This window comes from Aquarana catesbeiana, linkage group LG01 (assembly GCF_042186555.1).
Source record: "Aquarana catesbeiana isolate 2022-GZ linkage group LG01, ASM4218655v1, whole genome shotgun sequence".
Taxonomy (NCBI): Eukaryota; Metazoa; Chordata; class Amphibia; order Anura; family Ranidae; genus Aquarana; species Aquarana catesbeiana.
This window is the reverse complement of record NC_133324.1, coordinates 835,397,226-835,420,475: the sequence shown is the minus strand read 5'-3', so window position 1 is coordinate 835,420,475 and position 23,250 is coordinate 835,397,226. Positions and strand designations below refer to the sequence as shown.

The window sequence follows — 23,250 nt, the reverse complement described above, 5'->3', positions numbered from 1 at the left end:
AGAAATTGCATTCTAGTTATTGAGAGCCGTCTTAATGTACGCTACTGAAGTCACTCCGGCTTCAGAAAAGGTTCCTGTACTACTTCAAGGTGTCTTTTAGGCGACTTGTACCCATTGATTTCAATTGAAGTCGCCTACAAGTCGGATCTCCATCTATATTGAAGCGACTTTACAGGAAAAGAAATTAGTTTACCCAGGCAAACCCCTCCCTCCCAGAGAGCTGATTATTCTGCGATTGGCCACAGCCAAAGTCGCCTGTCCTGGAGGCAACTTTAAAGCGGGGGTCCACCTATCTATCGTTTTTTTTTTTTTTGAGTTCATTCACAAACTTTTCTTCTCAGCATTACATACTCACATATTGTGTGTAATATGTCCGCCTGTGTCAGATTTCGTCGGAAAGAATAACTTATATTATTCACTGCAGGCGGTTTCCATCTTCATTGTGGGCATTTGAAGCCCACAAGCATTCATTTCCTGGATGTGGTGAATGCTGTGCTCCCAGCATTCACCGATCGTTCCCGCACATGCTCAGTGGCATCCTGGGAAGCCTGAGACTAGCTCCCAGGAGTCTGGGAGAGGCTAGAAACACGCCTACTCCCACGGGAGGAGAACCAGGAAGTGCAAAGAAGAATAGAAAAATAAAAGGTAATTACGGCGATTAAAATTTTTTTAAACGGCATGTCAGCATCTAGGCAAGGAAGAGAATACATACAGATATTGTTCAAAATTTGGGTGGAACCCCGCTTTAAGTCGCGTTGTAAGTTGCTTAAAGTTGCCTCCAAATCGTCTTCCAAAGTTGCGCACGCTGTAAGTCGGGTTGCCCCTGTGTGAACCGAGCCTTAGAGGCGCCTCTCTTCTCTTTTATACTTTTTTTTTTATAAGTTGTGACATGACGCTACTATATCAAGACATCGCTTGTAGATCAAGTCAAAATGTATTTAAAAAATTTTTTTGCCTTGCAAAACGTTCTCAAACCAAGTTACTCTTAAACCAAGGTTTTACTGTAGTAAAGATTTCTGTTTCAGAGGAATGTGCAGTCCTTCACTAGGTGTACAGCTTGTTGTCTCAGCATGACAGTGTGTTCTAGGTGGCAGATGTGTTAGGCCTCTTTCACATGAACGATCCGTTCAGGTCCGCCTGTCAGTCTTTTAGGCGGACCTGAATGGACCCTCCATAGACCTCTATGAAGCATCGGATGTCAGCGGTGACATGTCCGCTGACATCCGACCCGCTCCGATCCGAAAAAGTGTAACGGAGGAAAAACCTACTTTTCCACTCTACGGTCCGTCACCATCCGATCCCCCATAGGGGAGAGCGGCACTCAGCGACGGACCTGTCATCTGCCCGCTCAGCGGGGATCCACGAAGCGATCCCCGCCGAGCAAGCGGATGTTCACGGGGCGGATCATCACGGATCCATCCTGTGTGAAAGGACCCTTATTTGTTCTAAGAGGTGAGTTGGCTCCTTTAAACAGTCAAGGTATTGCTTATTTCGATTTTTAAAGTAAAAACTGAGTAACATTAACATAAGGCAAGGTAAATTTTATTTTTATGCTTGCTCGTGAGCCCTTTGGTTCTCAAGGAACCCTGAGCAGCTGTTTAGTTCACTCAGTGACTCAATCCAGCTATGACTAGTTCTATTTTAACTATTAAGAAATAAGGCAATTTTGTTTTCTGAATTAATTCTAAAACCTTTAATAAATTCAGTTATACATAACATGAAAGAATCTTTGTCAAGATCTGTGTCTTTGCTAGTTACAGGAAAGGTGGGAACCTACTCCACAAAGGTATTAAATAGATGCTTTTTTTGCTTAAACACTTCAGCCCCGGAAGGATTTACCCGCTTCCTGACTAGGCCCTATTTTGCGATACGGCACTGCGTCGCTTTAACTGACAATTGCGCGGTTGTGCGACATTGTACCCAAACAAAATTTGACGTCCTTTTTTTCTATAATAAATATCCCCAAAAAATATATAAATAAACTAATCTATTCCACAGTTTAGGCCATATATGTATTCTGTAATGAATTGGCGGGTCTCGGCAATATAGTTAAAACTCATTGAAAAAAATGGCATGGGTTCCCCCCCAGTCCATTACCAGGCACATTGGTTCTGGTATGAATATTAAGGGGAACTCTAAACCAAAATTTAAAAAAAAATTGCGTGGGGGTCCCCCCAAAATCCATACAAGACCCTTCCGGTCTGGTATGGATATTAAGGGGATCCCTGTGTAACGAACACGGATGTCAGATCCCTGCCCTCCTCGCTAACTCGCGACGAAGGCCCAGCCAACCTCACACCACACTGTCACTTAGGTAACAATGCCACTCTCAGCTGCGCCCTAGCACAAAGATTTTCCAGCTTGCGGAACTACAATCTAGGTGCTAGGTGCCAACAGCCTAAGCCACTGGGCTAATTATGCAATTAACCCTTTAACTGCCACCACCCCCGTTTAGACCAAGCCGGGGGAGACTCATGATTTTAGCAATACCAATTATAATTTTAGAATAAGCGTCTGCAACACACACTGCCACCACAGACAGGTCTACTCAGAGGCCTTACTCTACAACAGTAGTGCTCTTTAAGTGGCAAGTTCATTTATAGCTTGCATTAAGAGCTTTAGAGACAAGGTTAACACTTTTCAACATAAGGGTTTATTATGAAAAGGTCAAAGTTGGTGCAAATAAAACATTTACAGAAAAAAGATGTTTCAAAGAGATAAAGACAATATACAGCCCCAAAGAAATACTTGCAATCAATGTTGGAGGGTTGATCGGAGTTCGATCGATGAGCTGAGTAATCAGTTCTCAAACTTGGCAGATGTTCCTGCTTGAATGATAAAAGGAGAACTCACCATTGTCTTGGCTTCTCCTCTTTTCTGTCAGATCAAAGGGCTGTTGACAGCGACCAGTGACCAATCATCTGGTCATCTTGTTTAGAGGTTTGGTTGCTGGGAGGTGTCTACACTCAAGACCATGTCCCAGGTACACTTTGTGATACATAATCATATCTCTGCATTTATAGTGTTTACAGACTGAAAATATCCAGATTATTGTTCAGTGTGAGATTTCCTTCAAAACATGCCATGTCTCCAATGTCTAGTTTACCTAGGAGGAATAAGGGGTACCAGTGGTTTCCCATATGACCTGACATAGGGGTGTCTGTACTTGAAATGCTACAAAGTATCTGAGGAAACTAAATATGTCCATATTATGGCTGTGCTATTATTACTTTGGAAGTTATGAAACATGCTGAAATTTCATACTTATTCCACTGTTTAAGCTTTATGTGCATTAAGGTATTTACGACCGGTATCTACTGGTTCTCTGAATTGAGAAGATGACAGTTTTACGACAGGCCTGGACATCCTGCCAGGCGACATTAGCTGTTTTTACAGACCTAGCCTGGTTCTGCTTTCTCTGTTGAGTTCCTTTTGAAGTCTAAAACTATGAATTCCTGAACACCAGGGAGGAGGGAGGGCGTTCAGATTTTTTCTGTAATGTTAAACTGTTAGCCAAGCTGTCATGGCTGCCCTAAGGTTCTCAAAGAACATGGCCACTAGCTACAGCTTGTAGTGTCCCAGTACGTGATATCGTTACACCCTGCACCAATTAAAAAAAAAATAGCATAGGGGGTCCCCCTAAAGGGAACCCTGCGCCAAAATGTAGAAAAAAATGGCGTGGGGTCCCCCTCCAAAATCCACACCAGACATGCAACCTGGCAGGCCGCAGGAAAAGAGGGGAGGGGGCGAGAGAGCACCCCCCCTCCTGAACCATACCAGGCCACATGCCCTCAACATGGGGAGGGTGCTTTGGAGTAGTCCCCCAAAGCATCTTGTCTCCATGTTGATGGGGACAAGAGCCTCATACCCACAACCCTTGCCCAGTGGTTGTGGGGGTCTGCAGGCGGGGGGCTTATCAGAATCTGAAAGCCCCCTTTAACAAGGGGACCCCCAGATCCCACCCCCCCCATTTTAATTGGTAACAAGTACACTGTACCCCTACCAATTCACAAAAAGAGTGTAAAAAATAGTAAAACTGACAGGAGACACTTTGGGGCAAGTCTTTGATTAAAAAAAAACAAAAAAAAAAGTCCCGCGATGTAGATCCACCTCACCCTCCCCGAAGGACTGAAAAAAGAAAAAAAAAACAACAGGCTCAACCTCCATAGGAGGCTCCCGCAAAGTGATGCTTCTTCTCGTTGACAGCTGTTATATAGCTGAGGGCGGGGCCACCCGGTGACATAAACGGGTGACCCCACCCCCCTCTGACGCAGAGCAGTTGCGTTTTTTCTTTTTTCAGTCCGTCGGGCAATGTGAGATGGTTCTACATTGCGGGACATTTTTATTTTTTTATTTTTTAATAAAGGACTTGTCCCAAAGTGTCATTTTGCTGTGGTTCTAAACATGGGAAAACCACTTTACAGGCATACTAAAGACATCCTCCAGGCACGATATTTAAAGGAATATTTCATTTTTATTGTTTCACTTTAAGCATTATTAAAATCACTGCTCCCGAAAAAACGGCTGTTTTTAAAACTTTTTTTCGTATTGATACATGTCCCCTGGGGCAGGACCCGGGTCCCCAAACACTTTTTATGACAATAACTTGCATATAAGCCTTTAAAATAAGCACTTTTGATTTTTCATGTTCGTGTCCCATAGACTTTAACGGTGTTTGTGTGTCCGTCCAAATTTTTTTCCTGTTCGCAGGTTCTGATGAGAACCGAACCAGAACCGAACCGGGGAGTGTTCGGCTCATCCTTAACCAGCAGCTACTACATTTGTCTGAGGTAGACTAGTGTAGTAGCTGCTGGTGTGTGCTGTTGTCATTTTGTGTTTTTGAAAATGACTGGAGCTGCTCCCCAGCAGCAAGATGCCAGCTACTATTGTAGCAATCTCCTCTGAACTAGTTGGCAGATGCAAGAGTTTGCATGTTCAGTCTTTTTTATTTGTAGAAGTAGAGCAGAGGAGGTACAGGAATGTATGGAGGGATGCAGATATTGTCTGCAGCATTCTATAGAGGCTGGGGCTGTGCATGCTGTGTGTGCTCTGTGTCTGTATCAGGGTCTTCTCCTCTGTTCATTCACTCAGAACTGTTTCATCTATGTTTAGCGTTGTTAGACAGCGGTGGAAGGGGCTAGCTATATGAGAATGCGGCTTAGGAACCACAGCACTGATTTCCATGGGGACAACTGATATGTGCACTGGGGATTTAACAACCTTCTTAACCTCTGATGAGACTTCTTTAAAGCTCCACTCAAGGTAGATTTGAAAACACTAGTGCATGTAGTTAAGCACAATAAAAAATTACATTTATTTTGAAATACAACATGTATAAGATCCTAAATCTGACTTGTATTTGCCTCTTGGAATCCACTGGACAGCAGAGGTGAGACTAGGAAAGTGAGGAGCAGCAATAGGGGCCAGTCAAGTGTGCTGCAATTTATCTATTTTCACAACTGTCTCCAGTCACAGGCTGGGGACAGAACAGTTCCCTAGCCATATTAACCAACTTTGGTTAAGAAAAGTCACAGCACCAACCTAGCTCTCCTATCAGGCAGGGCTGTGTAAACCTCAGGACTGGATGGATAGAAATACAGATCCTTTGGAGATAAAACGAGCCACTATATGTATTTAGTTGTACAGTATGTATCTGTTTGCTTGGAGTTTATCCTTAAGGGGAATTACTTTTTCCATATAGCGTCATCATATATTATGTTATTTTTATTTCACTTTCCTACACAGAGTACACCATACCAATGACTTGTACTAACTCCAGTATTTTACTTTGTAGATGTTAAAATGCTTAAAGAGAGTTTCACTGACATTGACCCTGGTGATCCAAGATTGCAAAAGGCCAGTCTTATTCTTCTGCTACCTCAGTGCTCTGGATCAGGAGTCAGCAACCCTGTGGAGTTCATTCTAGATGAGCATGGAGGTAATTATCACAATAGTATTGTTTGTGACTACTGAGACTAGAACTAGGAACCTTCTGGAGGTTTCTTTGGTAACTTTGATGGCTAATACAAGTGTGGAGAAGAAGAAAAAATGTTGCAAATATTTGGATGTGGAAAGTGATCAATGCTTGGGTTTTCAGCATAACGTCTGTAGGATAAAGGCTTGAAATAAACACATTGCTGTTGTGATTCAAGACCTTGAACGTGACTTTGTCCCCTTGCAAATGGAAGAACTTCATTTTGCCCTGGCACAGCTAAGTTTCCAGGGACTAATAGTCTCTGAGCCAGAGAAAGAGTACGTCAGGGGTTTTTATTCCAACCTACTCATGGTCCCAAAACCAAATGGCAAGGTATGTCCTATTCTCAACTTAAAGGAGCTCAGTCGGTACCTTCAGGTACAGAAGTTTTGCATTGGGTCACTTTGGACAGTAATTGCTTACTCGAAAATTGGAGATTTTCTAGCATTGGTGGATATAAAGGATGCTTATTTGCATGTCCCCTCACCAGTGTTACTTATCTTTTGCAGTATAGGGGCAACATTACCAGTTTGTGGCTCTGCCTTTTGATAGTTCAGCACCTTGAGTATTCACCAAGGTTTTAGCCTCTATTGGAATGTAGGATACCTGGATGTTTTGTTATTAAAAGAACAGTTAATGCAGAAATTGGCCACAAATATTGAGAAGATTTCAATGGATCAGCAAGGGAGTCTCGACTTTTGATCAACATAGTAGAACTCAGAGTCATTTGTCTATCCTTACAATGCTGTAATTTGCAGCTTTGGGGTTATCCTGTCAGCATCTAGTTGGGCAATAAAACTTCTGTCTTATGTGCAAGTCATTATGGAGGTACAAGAATTTATGCAGTGTACAACAAGGCATTCTACATTTTGTCTTGGTTGGAATGTTATGTTCCATTTCTCTTAGTGGTACACATTCTAGGGGTTGAGGATTGGAAGGTGGACTTATAAAGTCGCCAGCAGCTAGATCCAAGGGAATGGTCTTTACACACAGAAGTGTTTCAGCAGGTACAGTATTTTACAAGTGAGTGACTCTGGATGTGGATATGCTTACTTCTAGGTTAAAAAATAAACTGGACACACTGGTAACTGCGTGAATTCAGTTTAGTCAGATATATGTCCTTTTTCCCATCAGAGTACTGAGCAGGGTAAAGGTAGAGAACATTCCAGTAATTCTGACTGCTTCAAATTGACCAAGGAGGATATGGTACTCAGACATACCCAGGTTAGCGGTGGATTCTCCATGGGCTCTTTCATTACCTCTGGATTTACTTTCACAGGATCCAGTATTCCATCCTGCTTTACAATAGCTGGCTTTGGTTGCCCAGCTGATGAGACTATGGTGTTAAATGACAGGGTACTTTAAGACTGTCATACTGATTATTCTAGCAGCTAGAAAGCTGTCTTCTCACAGGATTTACCATGTGAAAAGGAAATTTTAGGGTTTCTTAATTCAGGGTTGGATCATTATTTGACTCTGAGTGCTATTAGAGGCCAGATTTTGGTTTTAGCTACACTTTTCCAAAAGCTGTTGTCTTTGCATTTGCTGGTAAAGACATTTGTACATAGCTCCTTCTGTAACCTTCTGTAACCTTTTGCACCACAGGACCTGAACCTAGTGCTGTCAATTCACATTAATCAAGACATCTTTTTGTTCCATCCCTGAACAGCCAAAAAAAAATGGCTTTACATTGTTTAGATATAGTTTGAGCTATAAGGGCATATCTCTGAGCAACAGCATCTTTTACTTCCTGCCGCCTGCCCACAGTAGATTTACTGTGGATGTCCAGCACAGGCAGGAAGAACAATGTACTATACCGATGTTCAAGTATTGGCTGATGCACATTTTACACATAGGGTCCTTCAGGTAGCCATTTCCCACCCACCATACTATTGCTTGGGAATGTCCTAATGATATTGATCAGAAAGCCCTATATCCTAGAATGAACAATAAAGAAAACAAGATTTTTTACTTACCTGCAAAATCCTTTTCTGGAAATGCATTACAGGACACAGGGATTCTGTCCCTTTGTGTCTGTTCTCCTATTGATTACCTCCAAACTGGGAGCTTGCTGGATTGTGGAGGGTTATATACATGACATAAGGCCAGACCGCTTCTTACTTTGAGTGTCAGTGTCCATTCACCTGAAGGTGGCAGTAATATAACCAAACAGAAATTATTTTAAAGCCATGTGTCCTGTGATAAACTTCAAAAAAGGGTTTTACAGTTAAGTCAAAAGTCTTTTTTTCTGCATCAAAGCAAAAACCAATTGTCATAAGCCCCAGAAGGAAGCTGTCTTAAACTGTTTTCGGGGTTCAATGCTAGTTACTGGTTAGCAAAGCTGCAGCTGTTTAGCTCCACTGCTAATGACTTCCCCATAAGTAAATCTGGGCATACAGTATACTGTTAGATTTTTTTTTTCATTTAGCCAACGAGGTGGATGGAGGAATCCCCTCCCAGGTGTGATGTTAAATTCTGACTGCTGCTGTCAGAATACACCAATCAGCATCTGCTGATCAAGGAATATTTTCGAACATATCCCTCCAACATTAAAGGTGCAGCTAAAGATGCTTTTATGTGCATTTGTGTTTAATGTTCCTATAAAATAAGCAAATGGATGTATTCTCTTGTACAGACACCTCTCTGCTTCAGGATCTCTCTCAAGGGTCTGTTTCAGCTGAAAGACTGAATGATCTGGCCAAACAGCAGCTGTCTGAGATGAACCATGCTATGAAATGTAGGTGATCAGTATTCTAACACTGTTTTGTTTGATGAGTGTCGATATTGTCCAAGATTACAACAAGCATATTGCCTGTCTTTTCATGTACTGGGCATTTTGAACTTAACACAATGGCACCGTACCCTGGTATCTTTAGGCTCCAGGATGCTGTATGCAGCCAACAGTTGCTGGATCTGTCCTGGTTATGTTGCATCCTGTCTTTCCTGCTCTCATCAGCTCCCTGTTGAGGTTGCTTGAAAATGAAAATTCCAGTCAAATCCTAACTACTCTTAAAAATACTCCATTACTCCTCCTAGCACCTACTCTGACTAACCTGCAAGAGATACTATATATATACACTCCCTTTTTCTGGCCCCTCCAGTCTAGTCACTTAATCAGCTTCCTTCTGTCAGCCAGCACCAGCTGCAGGGGAGAGAAGGGAGCACAAACTAGTAAGCCTATGGGTGATGTCACCACTCAGGCAATAACAGCCATTGTCGAGCGCTCTCTCATCTCCCATATAGCCACCGCCTTTTGACACTCGGGAGATCCTCTGATAGGACTGGAGCAGCCTGACACGGCTTAGTCAAAATAGGTTTTAGGTGGGGGAAGGGGACATTTTTAAGAGCAGTTAGGGTTTGACTGGAATTCTGCTTTAACTGACATTATCTTATTTATTACAGTAAAAGGTCTTCTGCTTATTTATTGTGTCTTCTCCTTCCAGTTAATAAAGTTCATACTATTGTATACTGTACACGCTCAGCATATCAAGAGGAGAATGAAAATGTCATCAGCCAGGCCCTTCAGTTCAAGATGGATGGAACCAAAGTGCAGCCATACAGGTAAAACATTGTTAGCACCTGCATGTGTTATTTTGATTATTTCACCAAAACTCACTTTTAAATCAAGGATAAACGTTTCTGCTAGTTATTATATTCCATACTGGGCAAGGAAATTTAGGGTAGGACCCAACAAGCACAAGTCAGCCAGGGCTGAGACTGTTCGCCAGGGGGAGGGTACACAGGGCACTATGGGTGGGTTCCTAAATTCAACTACTGTAAATTTGCCTAAAATTTACCTGTTGGAGTAACAACGAATTCATTAGGTATAAGTACCTTCCAAGAATAGATGACTTTGGCTTCATATTTTACTAAAGACCACAAGGCACTGAGCTCTTTGGGCAATTTGTGATTCTAAAACACTTATGAGATGATTAATAATCTTTTCACAATACGGTTCTGCTATTGTACTATTTTCATGATGTTTTTTTGCAGGCTGAGCCCACCTGTTATTTCAGTTTGCCCTCCAGCAGAAATAGAAACTGCGTGTGATAAATTCTTCAAAATGGAACCATCGGATAATTGCAATGGCTGTTTTCTTGCTGTCATGACAAGAGAGGTGAGAGAACTATAAATAATATTTTATAAAAACATAATAAAACTTGGTGTGTTTGTGTGTGTGTGTGTATATATATATATATATATATATATATATATATATATATATATATATCTCTCACAAAAGTGAGTACACCCCTCACATTTAAAAGTAGTGAGTGTACAGCTTGTATAACAGTGTAAATTTGCTGTCCCTTCAAAATAACGCAACACACAGCCATTAATGTCTAAACCATCGTCAACAAAAGTGAAAAAAAGTTGGGCCCAAAATGTCAATATTTTGTGTGGCCACCATTTTTTTCCAGCACTACCTTAACCCTCTTGGGCGTGGAGTTCACCAGAGCTTCACAGGATGCCACTGGAGTCCTCTTCCACTCCTCCATGACGACATCACAGAGCTGGTGGATGTTGGAGACCTTGCGCTCCTCCACCTTCCATTTGAGGATGCCCCACAGATGCTCAATAGGGTTTAGGTCTGGAGACATGCTTGGCCAGTCCATCACCTTTACCCTCAGCTTCTTTAGCAAGGCAGTGGTCCTCTTGGAGGTATGTTTGGGGTCGTTATGTTGGAATACTGCCCTGCGGCCCGGTCCGAAGGGAGGGGATCATGCTCTGCTTCAGTATGTCACATTACATGTTGGCATTCATGGTTCCCTCAATGAACTGTAGCTCTCCAGTGCCAGCAGCACTCATGCAGTCCCAGACCATGACACTCACACCACCATGCTTGACTGTAGGCAAGACACACTTGTCCTTGTACTCCTCACCTGGTTGCCGCCATACACGCTTAACACCATCTGAACCAAATAGTCTATCTTGGTCTCATCAGACCACAGGACATGGTTAAAGTAATCCATGTCCTTAGTCTGCTTGTCTTCAGCAAACTGTTTTTGGGCTTTCTTGTGCATCATCTTTAATAGAGGCTTCCTTCTGGTCAGCTCAGTTTCAGGGTCTTGGCAATCTTCTTATAGCCTAGGCCAGGGGTGTCCAAACTACGGCCCTCCAGCTGTTGCGGAACTACACTTCCCATGAGGCATTGTAAAACTCTGACATTCACAGACATGACTAGGCATGATGGGAGTTGTAGTTCCTTAACAACTGGAGGGCCATAGTTTGGACACCACTGGCCTAGGCCATCTTTATGTAGAGCAAAATTATTTTTTTCAGATTCTCGGAGAGTTCTTTGCCATGAGGTGCCATGTTGAACTTCCAGTGACCAGTATGAGAGAGTGAGAGTGATTAACACCAAATTTAACACACCTGCACCCCATTCACACCTGAGACCATGTAACACTAACGAGTCACATGACACCGGGGAGGGAAAATGGCTAATTGGGCCCAATTTGAACATTTTCACTTAGGGGTGTGCTCACTTTTGTGAGATACTGTATGTGTATAGTGGATAATCACTTTTATCGGCGGTGGGAGAGGCCCCCCCACCTCCCGCCACGCTCTGGTTCCCTCTGCTGCTTACCGGAGCCGTCGGCATCGGCGGAGGCGATCGGATCTTCACCCTTGCTGGGCATGGAGACAAATGAGGGGAAGATGGCCCCCACCCGTCTCCATAACATTGCAGGATGGAAGCAAAGTCAAAACTTCACTTCCACCCATAGCTCTTAAAGGGCCATTTAAAAAAAAAATTTAAATGACAATTTTTTTATTTATTGCATTTTAGTGTAAATATGAGATCTAAGGACCCCAGATCTCATATTTAAGAGGTCCTGACATGCTTTTTTTCTATTACAAGGGATGTTTACATTCCTTGTACTAGGAATAAGAGTGACAGAATTTTTTTTTTTTTTTTTAAAGACAGTGTAAAAATAAAAGGTAAAATAAATAAGAAAAACATTTTTTTTTTAAACGCGCCCAAGCTCGCGTGCAGAAGCGAACGCATACGTGAGTGGTGCCAGCATATAAAAACAGTGTTCAAACCACACATATGAGGTATCTCCGTGATCAGTAGAGCGAGAGCAATAATTCTAGCCCTCGACCTCCTCTGCAACTTAAAACATGCAACCTGTAGATCTTTTTAAACTTCGCCTATGGAGATTTTTAAGAGTAAAAGTTTGTCGCCATTCCACGAGCAGGCGCAATTTTGAAGCGTGACATGTTGGGTATCAATTTACTTGGCATAACATTATCTTTCACAATATAAAAAAAAATTGGGCTAACTTTACTGTTGTCCTTTTTTTTAATTAAAAAAAAGTGTACTTTTTCCAAAAAAAGTGCGCTTGTAAGACCATTGCACAAATACGGTGCGACAGAAAGTATTGCAACAACCGCCATTTTATTCTCTAGGGTGTTAGAAAAAAAATGTATGTTTGGGGTTCTAAGTAATTTTCTAGCAAAAAAAATGTTTTTAACTTGTAAACAACACATCTCAAAAAGAGGCTCGGTCCTTAAGTGGTTACTGTAATAAAGTCACTGGTTCCAAAAAAAAGTATAAAAAATGTCAGGTGTCGGATCTATCCGCCGCAATGCCTCAGTCCTGCTAAAAAATCCCTGATCGCCTCCATTACTAGTAAAAAAAATAATAATAATAAAAATGCCATAAATCTATCCCCTATTTTGTAGAAGCGATAACTTTTGCGCAAACCAATCAATATACACTTATTGGGGCTTTTTTTTACCAAAAATATGTAGCAAAATACATATCAGCCTAAACTGATGAATACACATTTTTTTGTTTTTTAAAATTGTTTTGAGAAAGTAAAAAAAAAAAATTTTTTTTTGTTTTTTATTGTATTTTTGTAGCCCTTATTTATTGTAAGAGAAGACTACAAGAAGTGAAATTGTGTTTTTGTTTCATCCCTAACAAGAACCTTCTATATAGTACTAACATGCCTGCAGTCATTAGGAGGCTAGTAATAAATACCAAGGAAGTCCTGAGAGGGGGAAAGATTCTGTGGTCCTCTGGTGTCTATTATTTATATTTATAAGCTGACACACAAATTGAAATATTCTATATGGAAGAGGAAGCTGTTTCTTTTTTTTTTTTTTGCTTGGATGTTTTATTCTAGCCGAACCCAATACAGGACATGCATAATTTAAGATGTTGACAGGATTATTTTAATATGTTTTGTAGAAAATAGTTTCTAAGCTGTTGGCATATTTCCCGAAAGGTCTATCTGACAGGTTCAGTTGGTTCATTTTGCTGAAAATTGTTTATAATTTTAGCAAATAATATATTATATATGGCGCACATCCAAAAGGGACTTTTAGTCGTTAATAAAGAAAAATCATAAGGGATCTCTAAAAATGATATGCATTGCATTTTTTGTGTCAATTAAAACTTACAGTATCAATACTTAGGAAGCATTCACATTTTTTAGGCTTTTGCGGTGCCTTAAAAGAGAAGTAAAGGATTTTTTTTTTTATTGTTAATACTTACCTAGGTGGATGCAGCATGGGTCCAATGCTGTATCTGTCCCCTAGCGCCTCCACATTGAGAACCGAGTGATCGACCACCGCCGATCGCTCGGTTTTCAGAGCTCCATGAGCAGAGAGCTGCAGACTGTCAGTCACAGTCAGTCTGGGGCTCGCTGAGAGGCTGAGCCCAGGTGTCAGTCCGGGCACCTGGCAGATCCAGACTCCGTGGTCAGGATGACGCGGTACCGGGACTGACATCCGTGACGTCAGCAGAGAGCGGACTTCAGTCCACTCTCTGCTGAAATTGGGTCACATGAGTGCAAAACGAGCTGCACTCCTGTGATCCATAGAAGCACAACCAAACGAGTTTTGGCTATACTTCTCCTTTAATGCTCATGCATTATTGCACAAGCATTATGGTAGTGCATTTAATATTAATGTCCTGCACATGGCCCAAAAATCAACCAATTTGTTTTTCTTTTAACGCAGCACCCCTCAATGTATGCTAGGTGTGTTGTGCAGATGCATTTCCCTCTACTGTAACAGTAGCGACAAGAATGTCACCACAAAATACTAGTTAATGTAGTTGATGAATTACTGTGCAGGTTTTGCCACTTGTTACCTCAATGAAATGGTTAGAATGGGTGCTAACAAACATGAATAATCTTGGGGCTTTCTCTGATTACCCAGTGCTGTGGGATGTAAAATGTTAATAACATATTGATTTTAAAGGTTAATTTGCAATACTTTTTGGGAGATCCTAGAGAACCAGTCAGAGCTGGGCTTTTGCAAAAATTCTCAATCATTTCAGTTATTAAAAATGTACAGAATTTCTGATGGATGATTTGCATTTGCCTTCATTTGCATTGTCTGTCTGATTCTTATACTGAAAGGGAGAGACTGTGCTACACAGTATGCACTGTGTGAGGCCAAAACATTGACAAGGCAGCAATCGTCCTTGCATTAGTTTTATCATGACCAGTTCTCTTAAACAATATCTGACATCAGGGCTTTTTTTCTCAGAGAATAGGTGCAGGAACTCCCCCCGTCTGAGTCACCCCTTGTCTCTGCCCCCTACCCACCTCTGACCACGTCCCTTGATTCCAACCCCTACCCCTACCCACCTACCAGTACTGCCCCTTTTAGAGAATACAAAACCAAGTATCATTTTGTGGTGCTAAATCATTTGTATGGAACATGTTAATGATAAAAAGAAAAGCAGTAAAATAGATCCCCTGCAGCCAGGAATAGAATCCCAGCAATAGATCCCCACACAACAATAGGCTCCCCCAGCAACAGTGGACTTCACCCCAACAACAATAGATTCCCTGCAGCAACAGTGAACTATCCACAACAAAATATCACACCAAGTAACAAAATATCCACCCAAGCACTATTAGACCCCCCAGCAGCAACAACAGATCTCCCAGCAGCCAGCATCAATAGATCCTTTAGCAGCCAGTAAAAATAGACCTCTCCCTCAACAGTAGCTCCCTTCCAACAACATAAGACCCCCCATCAACAATAGATTCCCCATCAGCAGCAATAGACCCTCACACAAAATCAGATCCCCACCTGTGACAATAGATCCTCCAGCAGCCAACATCAATAGACCCTCCAGCACACCCCACACCCCATTCTATTACATACATTCAGTGCTTCAGGTGCCGGAACTGCGTTCCCCCGCTTTCCCGCTGAAAAAAAGCCCTGTGTCATACATTTGGAGTTAGGGACTGAGATACATTTGTTTATATTGTTTTATATTTGAGTTGTGTGGTGATCTTAAAAGCATTGTGAAAAAAGACCGTTCAACGTATATTCAACACTTTCACCATGTTCTTATCTCCATTCTATTTAAGAAGCAGACTATTTTTTTTCTGATAACCAAGGTGACTTTCTTTACAATGTCTGCTTCCATTCTAGATGTATCCTTCTAAGTCTGTCTCCCCTCAAGATGTTTTGGCTCAGGCTGCTGCTAAGGGACTGCTTAGTGGCATTCGGGTTGCAAAATCTCCAAGAAAAAATGACAAAAAGAAGAAATCAAAAACACAAAATTATAAAACCACCCCAGCCACTTCAAATGCTCAGTCAAAGATCAATGAGTTCATAAACCGTGAAAATAATTTGATGAGCCCAAGAACACCAAAAGAACAACATAACCAAACTTCTTACAAAAACAAAAACCATACTAACACTTTACAGTTTACAAAGGCAGCAAAGCAGAGTCTCATTCCCACTGTGTCCATACCAATGAAGAATCCAGGTAACTTCTCTTTCTTGTCCAAAGATCGACAGACAAGTGCCATCAGATCAAAGCCAGAAGATAAGATGATCCCATTGAAGCCGGTCCAGATTATGCTGCCTCCAGTGACCTCTCCGTTCCAATACAGTTCTCCACCTGAGGTCAAGAACCGCAGTCCAGTCCATTATCATCACCAGCGCTGGCATTCAGGCATCAGGAGCAGTCCCCAAAATCCCTTTATTTCAACTGTACCTTTTATCGGTAAGACCAAGGAAAGCACACCATGGACCGCAGTCCAACATCCCAAGCCCTGGCATTGAACAACTGTTGTTTTGCTACTTTTTTTTTTTAATGCTTTTATTTAATACTATGACAAACATTTACGACTAATTTTTTTTGTATCTTAAATTAGTGTTTTTTTTTATGTCTTGTAGTTAGTATTCAGTTTGTATCAACTAATATTTGCATATCATTTTGTCCTTCTTTAAATAGACCAATCCATTTATCTTAAAATTGGGTTCTACCATGCTACAATGTAGTAGTACACCATAGGCGTGCACACAGAGGGTGCCTGGGCACACCCTAATCATGCTGTGCTGCGCAGATTTCTCCTGCTGCTTCACTGCAGAGAAAGAGACTGGGGAACCTTTGTCCTCAGTCACTTTCTCTTTCTCAAAAGTGAGACATCTTTCACCAAGCCCCCCCCCCCCTCGAGGCTCCTAAAAAAATGTTTAAAAAAATGATAATAAATTATTGCACAAAATAATACAAATTGTAAATAAGTTGTAATAAAAAAAAAATAATAAAAATAAACTACTGACACCGTCCAATGCTGTACTGACACCAACCTCTGCCCTACTGACATCGTCCATTACGCTACTGCCCTATATATACACACACACACATATGTGTTTTAGCTTTGAGGTGCACACTATAATGCAATAGGCTGTGCACACCTATGTAGTACACACTATCTATACTATAAATAAATTACCTAATTATTGTGCAGTAATTTTCAGGGATAAACTGTTAATGTACACTTTATTGTTACCTAAAATCCTTTGTAGGGGAATAGTCTTTTTGATGTGTTTTTTTTTAAATATTTAGGAGAACAACTAGTGTTTTCTATCAATATTATTATAATGTTACTAGCCATGTCTTTGATGACATAATCAAATATCATCAGCTCTTTTGCTACTATGAATCTTGCAGAAATACTTGTTAATACCTTGTGTGGCATTAGAGCCAGCATGACTGCCGATGGTAGGTTTCGTCATAGGCATCTTTCCTTGAAAGATACAAATCCATATATATATATATATATATATATATATATATATATATATATATATATATACATATATACATACATACAGTTTCTCACAAAAGTGATCCCCCCCCCCCACATTTTTGTAAATATTTTATTATATCTTTTCATAGGACAACATCTAGATCTTTTCAGTCGTGGATTTCTTAAAAAAGAGCATGTACAGTGCATCCGGAAAGTATTCACAGTGCTTCACATTTTCCACATTTTATTATGTTACAGCCTTATTCCAAAATGGATTAAATTCATTATTTTACTCAAAATTCCCCAAACAATACCCCATAATGACACCGGCTGTAATTGGTGCCAAAGGTGCTTTAACAAAGTATTGAGCAAAAGCTGTGAATACTTATGTACATTGGGATTTTTTAGTTTTTTATTTTTAATAAATTTGCAAAGATTTCAAACAAACTTCTTTCACGTTGTCATTATGGGGTATTGTTTGTAGAATTTTCAGAAAAATTATTAATTTAATTCATTTTGGAATAAGGCTGTAACATAACAAAATGTGAAAAAAGTGAAGCGTTGTGAATACTTTCCAGGTGCACTGTAAGCATCGATTTTAAAATATTTTTTAAAGTTATGCTATGTGAATAGGAACATAACAAATATAAGGCCGCTCGTTTTAGCTGTGCTTTACCATCCTTTTATCAGCGCTTTTCGGCTGCTAGCGGGGCGCTTTTAACCCCCGCTAGTGGCCGGAGAAAGGGTTAAAACTGCCCATGTTGTGACGCTTCCGAAGCACTTTTCATGCGCTTCCGAAGCACTTTTCATGCGCTTCCGAAGCGCGGCCCATTCGTTCCAATGGGAAGGGGCGGTGTGGGAGTGCTGTATATATGATGTGTAATGGACACAACTTTAAATACTCTGCAAGGTCCTAGCAACAGAATTTGTGGCTTACATTCGTCTCCTCTTGTAAAGTTATAATTATACTGTCACTGATTTGTCATAAAATGTAAAATACATATCTGATGTCAGTACAATTACTAATAAAAGTTCTCAAAATATATTTTAAACTGGACACCTTTCAATGTTTCTAACAAAGGAAAAGTAAATTAGAAGTAATTTTTCCCATTTTGGATTGTTAATTAAAGAGCTTGCTATATTAATACATAAGTAGAGTAGAGTAGAAAAGCATTTCTTTCACAATAAGATGTAAACTGTACCTTGCACACTTTCATGATGATAAGCCCACACAGTAAATTACTGTCCCTAATACTTGGCTTCCAATTTGATGACGACCCCCCCCGCTTATGATAAGTTCCAACTCATGCTGTTTGGAAGTTTAAGCAATCTGAGGGAGTTTGATCACTGTGGAGCCAAAAAGTTGATGATGCTGTATAAGACATGCTGGAAGGCAGGGGCGTTGCTAGGTCTGCAAAAGATCTGGGGCTAGAGCCCATAGCAGCAGACACCAACCTGAGGGTGTTGGCACATTGGTGGTAAGCAATTTTTTGCGGGCAAAGGAAGGCTGGTGTTGGCGTTTCAATCATCATGGCACCATCGTTGATATGGTGTCAGGGTGATTGAAGCGCATTGTTTCTATTGTTACATTGTAATATACAATGAAGTGGTTCAACTCACCATAATGCAGAATCAGTGGGAGCCCTGGGCTTGTCACTTGCCACTATCGCCTGTCGCCAGATGCAGCTTTTTAACTTGCCACCGTCACCTTCCACTAGATGTGGATTGTCACTTGCCACGTCACCTGCCACCATTTGCAGATTGTCACTTGCCACGTCACCTGCCACCATTTGCAGATTGGCACTTGCCACCATTTGCAGATTGTCACTTGCCATGCCAGCCAGTGCCACCAAATGTGCATTGTCGCTGCATTGGTGGCAGGCTGGCAACACTGGTCCAGTGAGGGCAGGAGAGCAGAGATGCGGGGCGGGCAGTGAGAGATGTTTGGATCACTTTTTTAGGTTATTTATCACAAATTTGCAAACTCACCCATAGAAGGGTGACAGCAGTTAGGATCACTTTATAGGGTATTTATCACAACTCTGCCTACTCTAAGGACCATCTTCCTCATAAGAGCTTATATAGGGAGGTTTGACCAAGCAGTAATTACTTATTGTACACATATCCCCTGTTTGCTGACCCCTGGGAAGAGCGACCCAAATGTGGAGAGGATTTTAAAATCACCCAATAGGGAGTGTATTCTAACTAATAATCACAGTAGCACACGTTATACTATAGTAGGACATAAATACATCTCTACCCACATTATTATCTAATTGGAGGGCAGTGCCATCTACCCCAAAACCAAACATACTTTACACAATCTATATCCCTCTTACCAGGGATCTCCAGGGGTAGGTAGCAGCCCAGGAATATTTCCTAAGCACGGATTTAACAATCATATATATGCAAGTTCTTTGCCATAAAAAGTGTATGGGGGACATGTATCAATTGGATAAAATGTTTTTAAAATGGCCATTTTTTCAGGAGCAGTGATTTTAATAATGCTTAAAGTGAAACAATAAAAATAAAAAATTCCTTTAAATATCGTGCCTGGGGGGTGTCTATAGTATGCCTGTAAAGTAGCGCATTTTTGCCGTGCTTATTACTGTACCGCAGTAAAATGAGATTTTTAAAGGAAAAAATGTCATTTAAAATTACTTGTGGCTGTAATGAATTGCCAGTTCCCAGCAATATAGAGTAAAAATCAAAGAAAAAACAGCATGGGTTCCCCCAACCAGTCCATACCAGGTCCTTGGTGTCTGGTATGGATATTAAGTGGAACTCCATGCCAAAATTTTTTAAAAAATGGGGTGGTGTTCCCCCCCAAAATCCATACCAGACCCTTATCCGAGCACACAACCTGGCAGGTCAGGAAAGGGAAGGGACGAGCGAGTGCCCCCCCCCTTCTGAACCATATCAAGCCACATGCCCTCAACATGGGGAGGGTGCTTTGAAGTCCCCCCAAAGCACCTTGTCCCCATGTTGATGGGGACAAGGGCCTCATCCCCACAACCTTGCCCGGTGGTTGTGGGGGTCTGCAGGCGTGGGGCCTATCGGAATATGGAAGCCCCCTTTAACAAGGGGGCCCCCAGATCCCGGCCCTCCCCCTATGTGAATGGGTATCAGGTACATTGTACCCCTACCCATTCACCAAAAAAAGCAGTGAAATGTGACAAAAGACAATAGCCCGTTTTTGACAATGCCTTTATTAAAAATGTCTTCTTTCCCCCGGTTCTTCCTCCATCTCCCTCCGTTCTTCCTTCGGTTTTCTCCTTCTTCCTCCAGCTTCTTCTTCCCCCGCTTCTTCCTTCATCTTCCTCCGCTTCTTCCTCCAGCTTCTTCTTCCCCCGCTTCTTCCTCCATCTTCCGCCGCTTCTTCCTCTGGTCTTCTCCATCTTCCTCCAGCTTCTTCTTCCCCCGCTTCGTCCTCCAGTCTTTCTCCTCCACTGCTCCCGCCACCAACTTGCTGAATATGAAAACAACGAACCTCCTCCGACGCTGTGGCCAGCCGATCTGTCCGCTTCCATAGCGCACATATCATATGTAACTATGGGCCGTGGCCGCCGGATGATGTCAGCAGGAGAGCCCACCCCCTTGTGACATCACTGATCCATCATGCCCCATGCGGTGAAATCACAAGGGGCGGGGTCTTGAAGTGACACATGCACCCCATCGCAGCATCGGAGGAGATTTGTTTTTTGAATGTTCAGCGGGAGTGGCGGAGGAGAAAGACCGGAGGACGAAGCAGAGGAAGAAGAAGCCGGAGGAAGAAGGAGAAGACCAGAGGAAGAAGCAGAGGAAGATGGAGGAAGAAGCGGGGGGGAGAAGTCTTCTGTCGCCATCTCTCCCGCCACCGCCTACTTCTCCCGCTGCTGTGAAAAGTTGGTCAAGTGTGAAAGGAACCTAGTGAGATTCATTGATAACCCCTTTGAATTAGGCCCCATTTGCACTTGTGCGACCAATACCTGTGTAATCTTGCGGTATATGGACCTCAAGTCGCTTCAAAGTCAAACCAAAGTAGTGCAGGGATGAATCTGACCTACTTGCAGGATGCACAAGTGAGAATAGCGCCTAATTTAAAGGTATTATCCATGAATCTCCTTTACACTGCTACGACCTGAAAGTCACACTATTTTGCTGTCTCTTTGCTGCTGCAACTTGGCTCCAACTTCTGGGAATGCCTGTGTAATATTGTGCCATAGGTACCTCAAGTCACATAAAAGTCACACCAAAGTAGTACAGGGACTACTTTGAAGTTGTTCCAACTTGAAGTAGCACAGATATGAATGATTATCATTGAGAATCATGGGGTACAACTTGTCATGCAACTCGGAGGTCCAAATTTGCTGGAAAAGTCGCCCAACTGTGAAACAAGTCATATATATTTTAATAGAAATGAGCTTTCATTTATATTTGCATAGTCCTTACTGATTTACATCAGCAGAACAAATGCAGGAAGCGATGTGTCCACATGGGCCAGAAGCAGCTGTGTGGTGATGCCAAACAAATCAATGAACCAAATCTTAGTATCACATCTGCCCCCACATTAAGTAAGCACAAGTACATATCCTACACTTACCCGGCAAATGAGCAGCACCTCCTCTTTGCTACAGTATATATGGTGCTACATTTAGCAAATGAGTTAGCAATTGGGTTTTAAGGGCCCTGCTCATAGGAGCTTACAATCTAAAATTTGTCTAAACCTTAGAGTGGACACAGCTTTACTTTCAGTGTACAATGGGTAACATTTCATACAACTACTCACCCACCAGCCCACATTTTTATCTGCAAGAATTTAGAAACATACTTAACAGTCATTATTCTTACAAAGCATTCCAACATAATATTAAAAAGGCACATATTCAAAATATAACACCCACCACCAGCCTACAATCCACACACATACATAGGTAACCATGTTCTGCTTGAAGCTGCATTTCTGTGTACATGATTAAGTAATGAGATCAAAGAGTAGAAGATTCAGCAGATTCTCCCAAACCATGTTTGCATGGTCAGACAGGAACAATACACACACGACATTGACAGCATGGCCACATAAACCCACTTTTGATGGAAAAAAAATAATTTCAGCAAACAACCAGACCTAGTTGGGCATTTATCAATATGCACAATATCATTGCTTCTCCCCCTGGCCTTCTCAGACCAAACAACCCCCCCCCCCCCCCACTGCAGCCCTTTATATAAGATAGGTTGCATTGTTAGCACACTGACACAAGCCCAATAGAAGTACAGTATCTTTCATTCTGTCTCTTCATGTATGTCTAAAGTGATTGCACCTGATGGGCAGGAACACATAATACTATTTGCAACTGTGTTAGCCCTTGGCTATGTGCATCAAATCTCCAGCTACAGGCCAAAGATCGAAGTACATTTGCATGCACATAAACAAAGCAACGGTTTTCTAAGCATATGTACCCATGCAGTGTAAACCCTACCATTTTAAATGTCCAAGTCCATGGGCATGATTAGTGCTAACAAACATTAACATCAGTCCCTGGCTGCAATGAGCTTCCAATCTAATGTCCAAAACTAACTTTCTTACATTAGAGACTATTTCGACAGGAGACAAATAAAATACCAGCATGTCTTTGGATTGTGGTGAGAAACCCACACAGGGAGAACATATAAACTTCAACACAAGCATTAGGATGTTGGGGAATTGAACCAGCAACCCCAGTGCTGCTAGATGGAATTTCTACCAATTTAGCCAGCAGGCAGTCTTGCACATGTTGTCTGCATCTCTGTTGTGTGAACCAGCCCTAAGTCCATAGCCATACACAGTGTCACAAGCAATATACAATGGAGAAGAGACGCTTGAGAGGGAATATGATTTCAATTTACAAATACTGTACTGGTGACCCCACAATAGGGAGAAAACTTTTTCGCAGAAGAGAGTTTAATAAGACTCGTAGCCACTCATTACAATTAGAAGAAAAGAGGTTTAACCTTAAACTACGTAGAGGGTTCTTTACTGTAAGAGCGGCAAGGATGTGGAATTCCCTTCCACAGGCGGTGGTCTCAGCGGGGAGCATTGATAGCTTCAAGAAACTATTAGATAATCACCTGAATGACCGCAACATACAGGGATATACAATGTAATACTGACACATAATCACACACATAGGTTGGACTTGATGGACTTGTGTCTTTTTTCAACCTCACCTACTATGTACTATGTATGACTATGTATATTGTCTGAAGTATTGGGACGCCTGCCTTTATATGCACATGAAG

General features: G+C 41.6%; 1 protein-coding gene across 1 annotated transcript in view; it reads left to right on the top strand.

Moving 5' to 3' along the window:
• The window catches only part of NSUN7 (NOP2/Sun RNA methyltransferase family member 7), a 164,597-nt gene extending 146,560 nt beyond the window's left edge, over positions 1-18,037 (top strand). Inside the window, exons 8-12 of the mRNA XM_073608536.1 lie at positions 5,795-5,938; positions 8,610-8,711; positions 9,418-9,535; positions 9,968-10,091; positions 15,383-18,037. Coding sequence (XP_073464637.1) covers positions 5,795-5,938; positions 8,610-8,711; positions 9,418-9,535; positions 9,968-10,091; positions 15,383-16,021 — 1,127 coding nt within the window. The 3' untranslated portion in view covers positions 16,022-18,037. The remainder of the gene's footprint in view (positions 1-5,794; positions 5,939-8,609; positions 8,712-9,417; positions 9,536-9,967; positions 10,092-15,382) is intronic.
• The last annotated feature ends 5,213 nt before the right edge of the window (positions 18,038-23,250 follow it).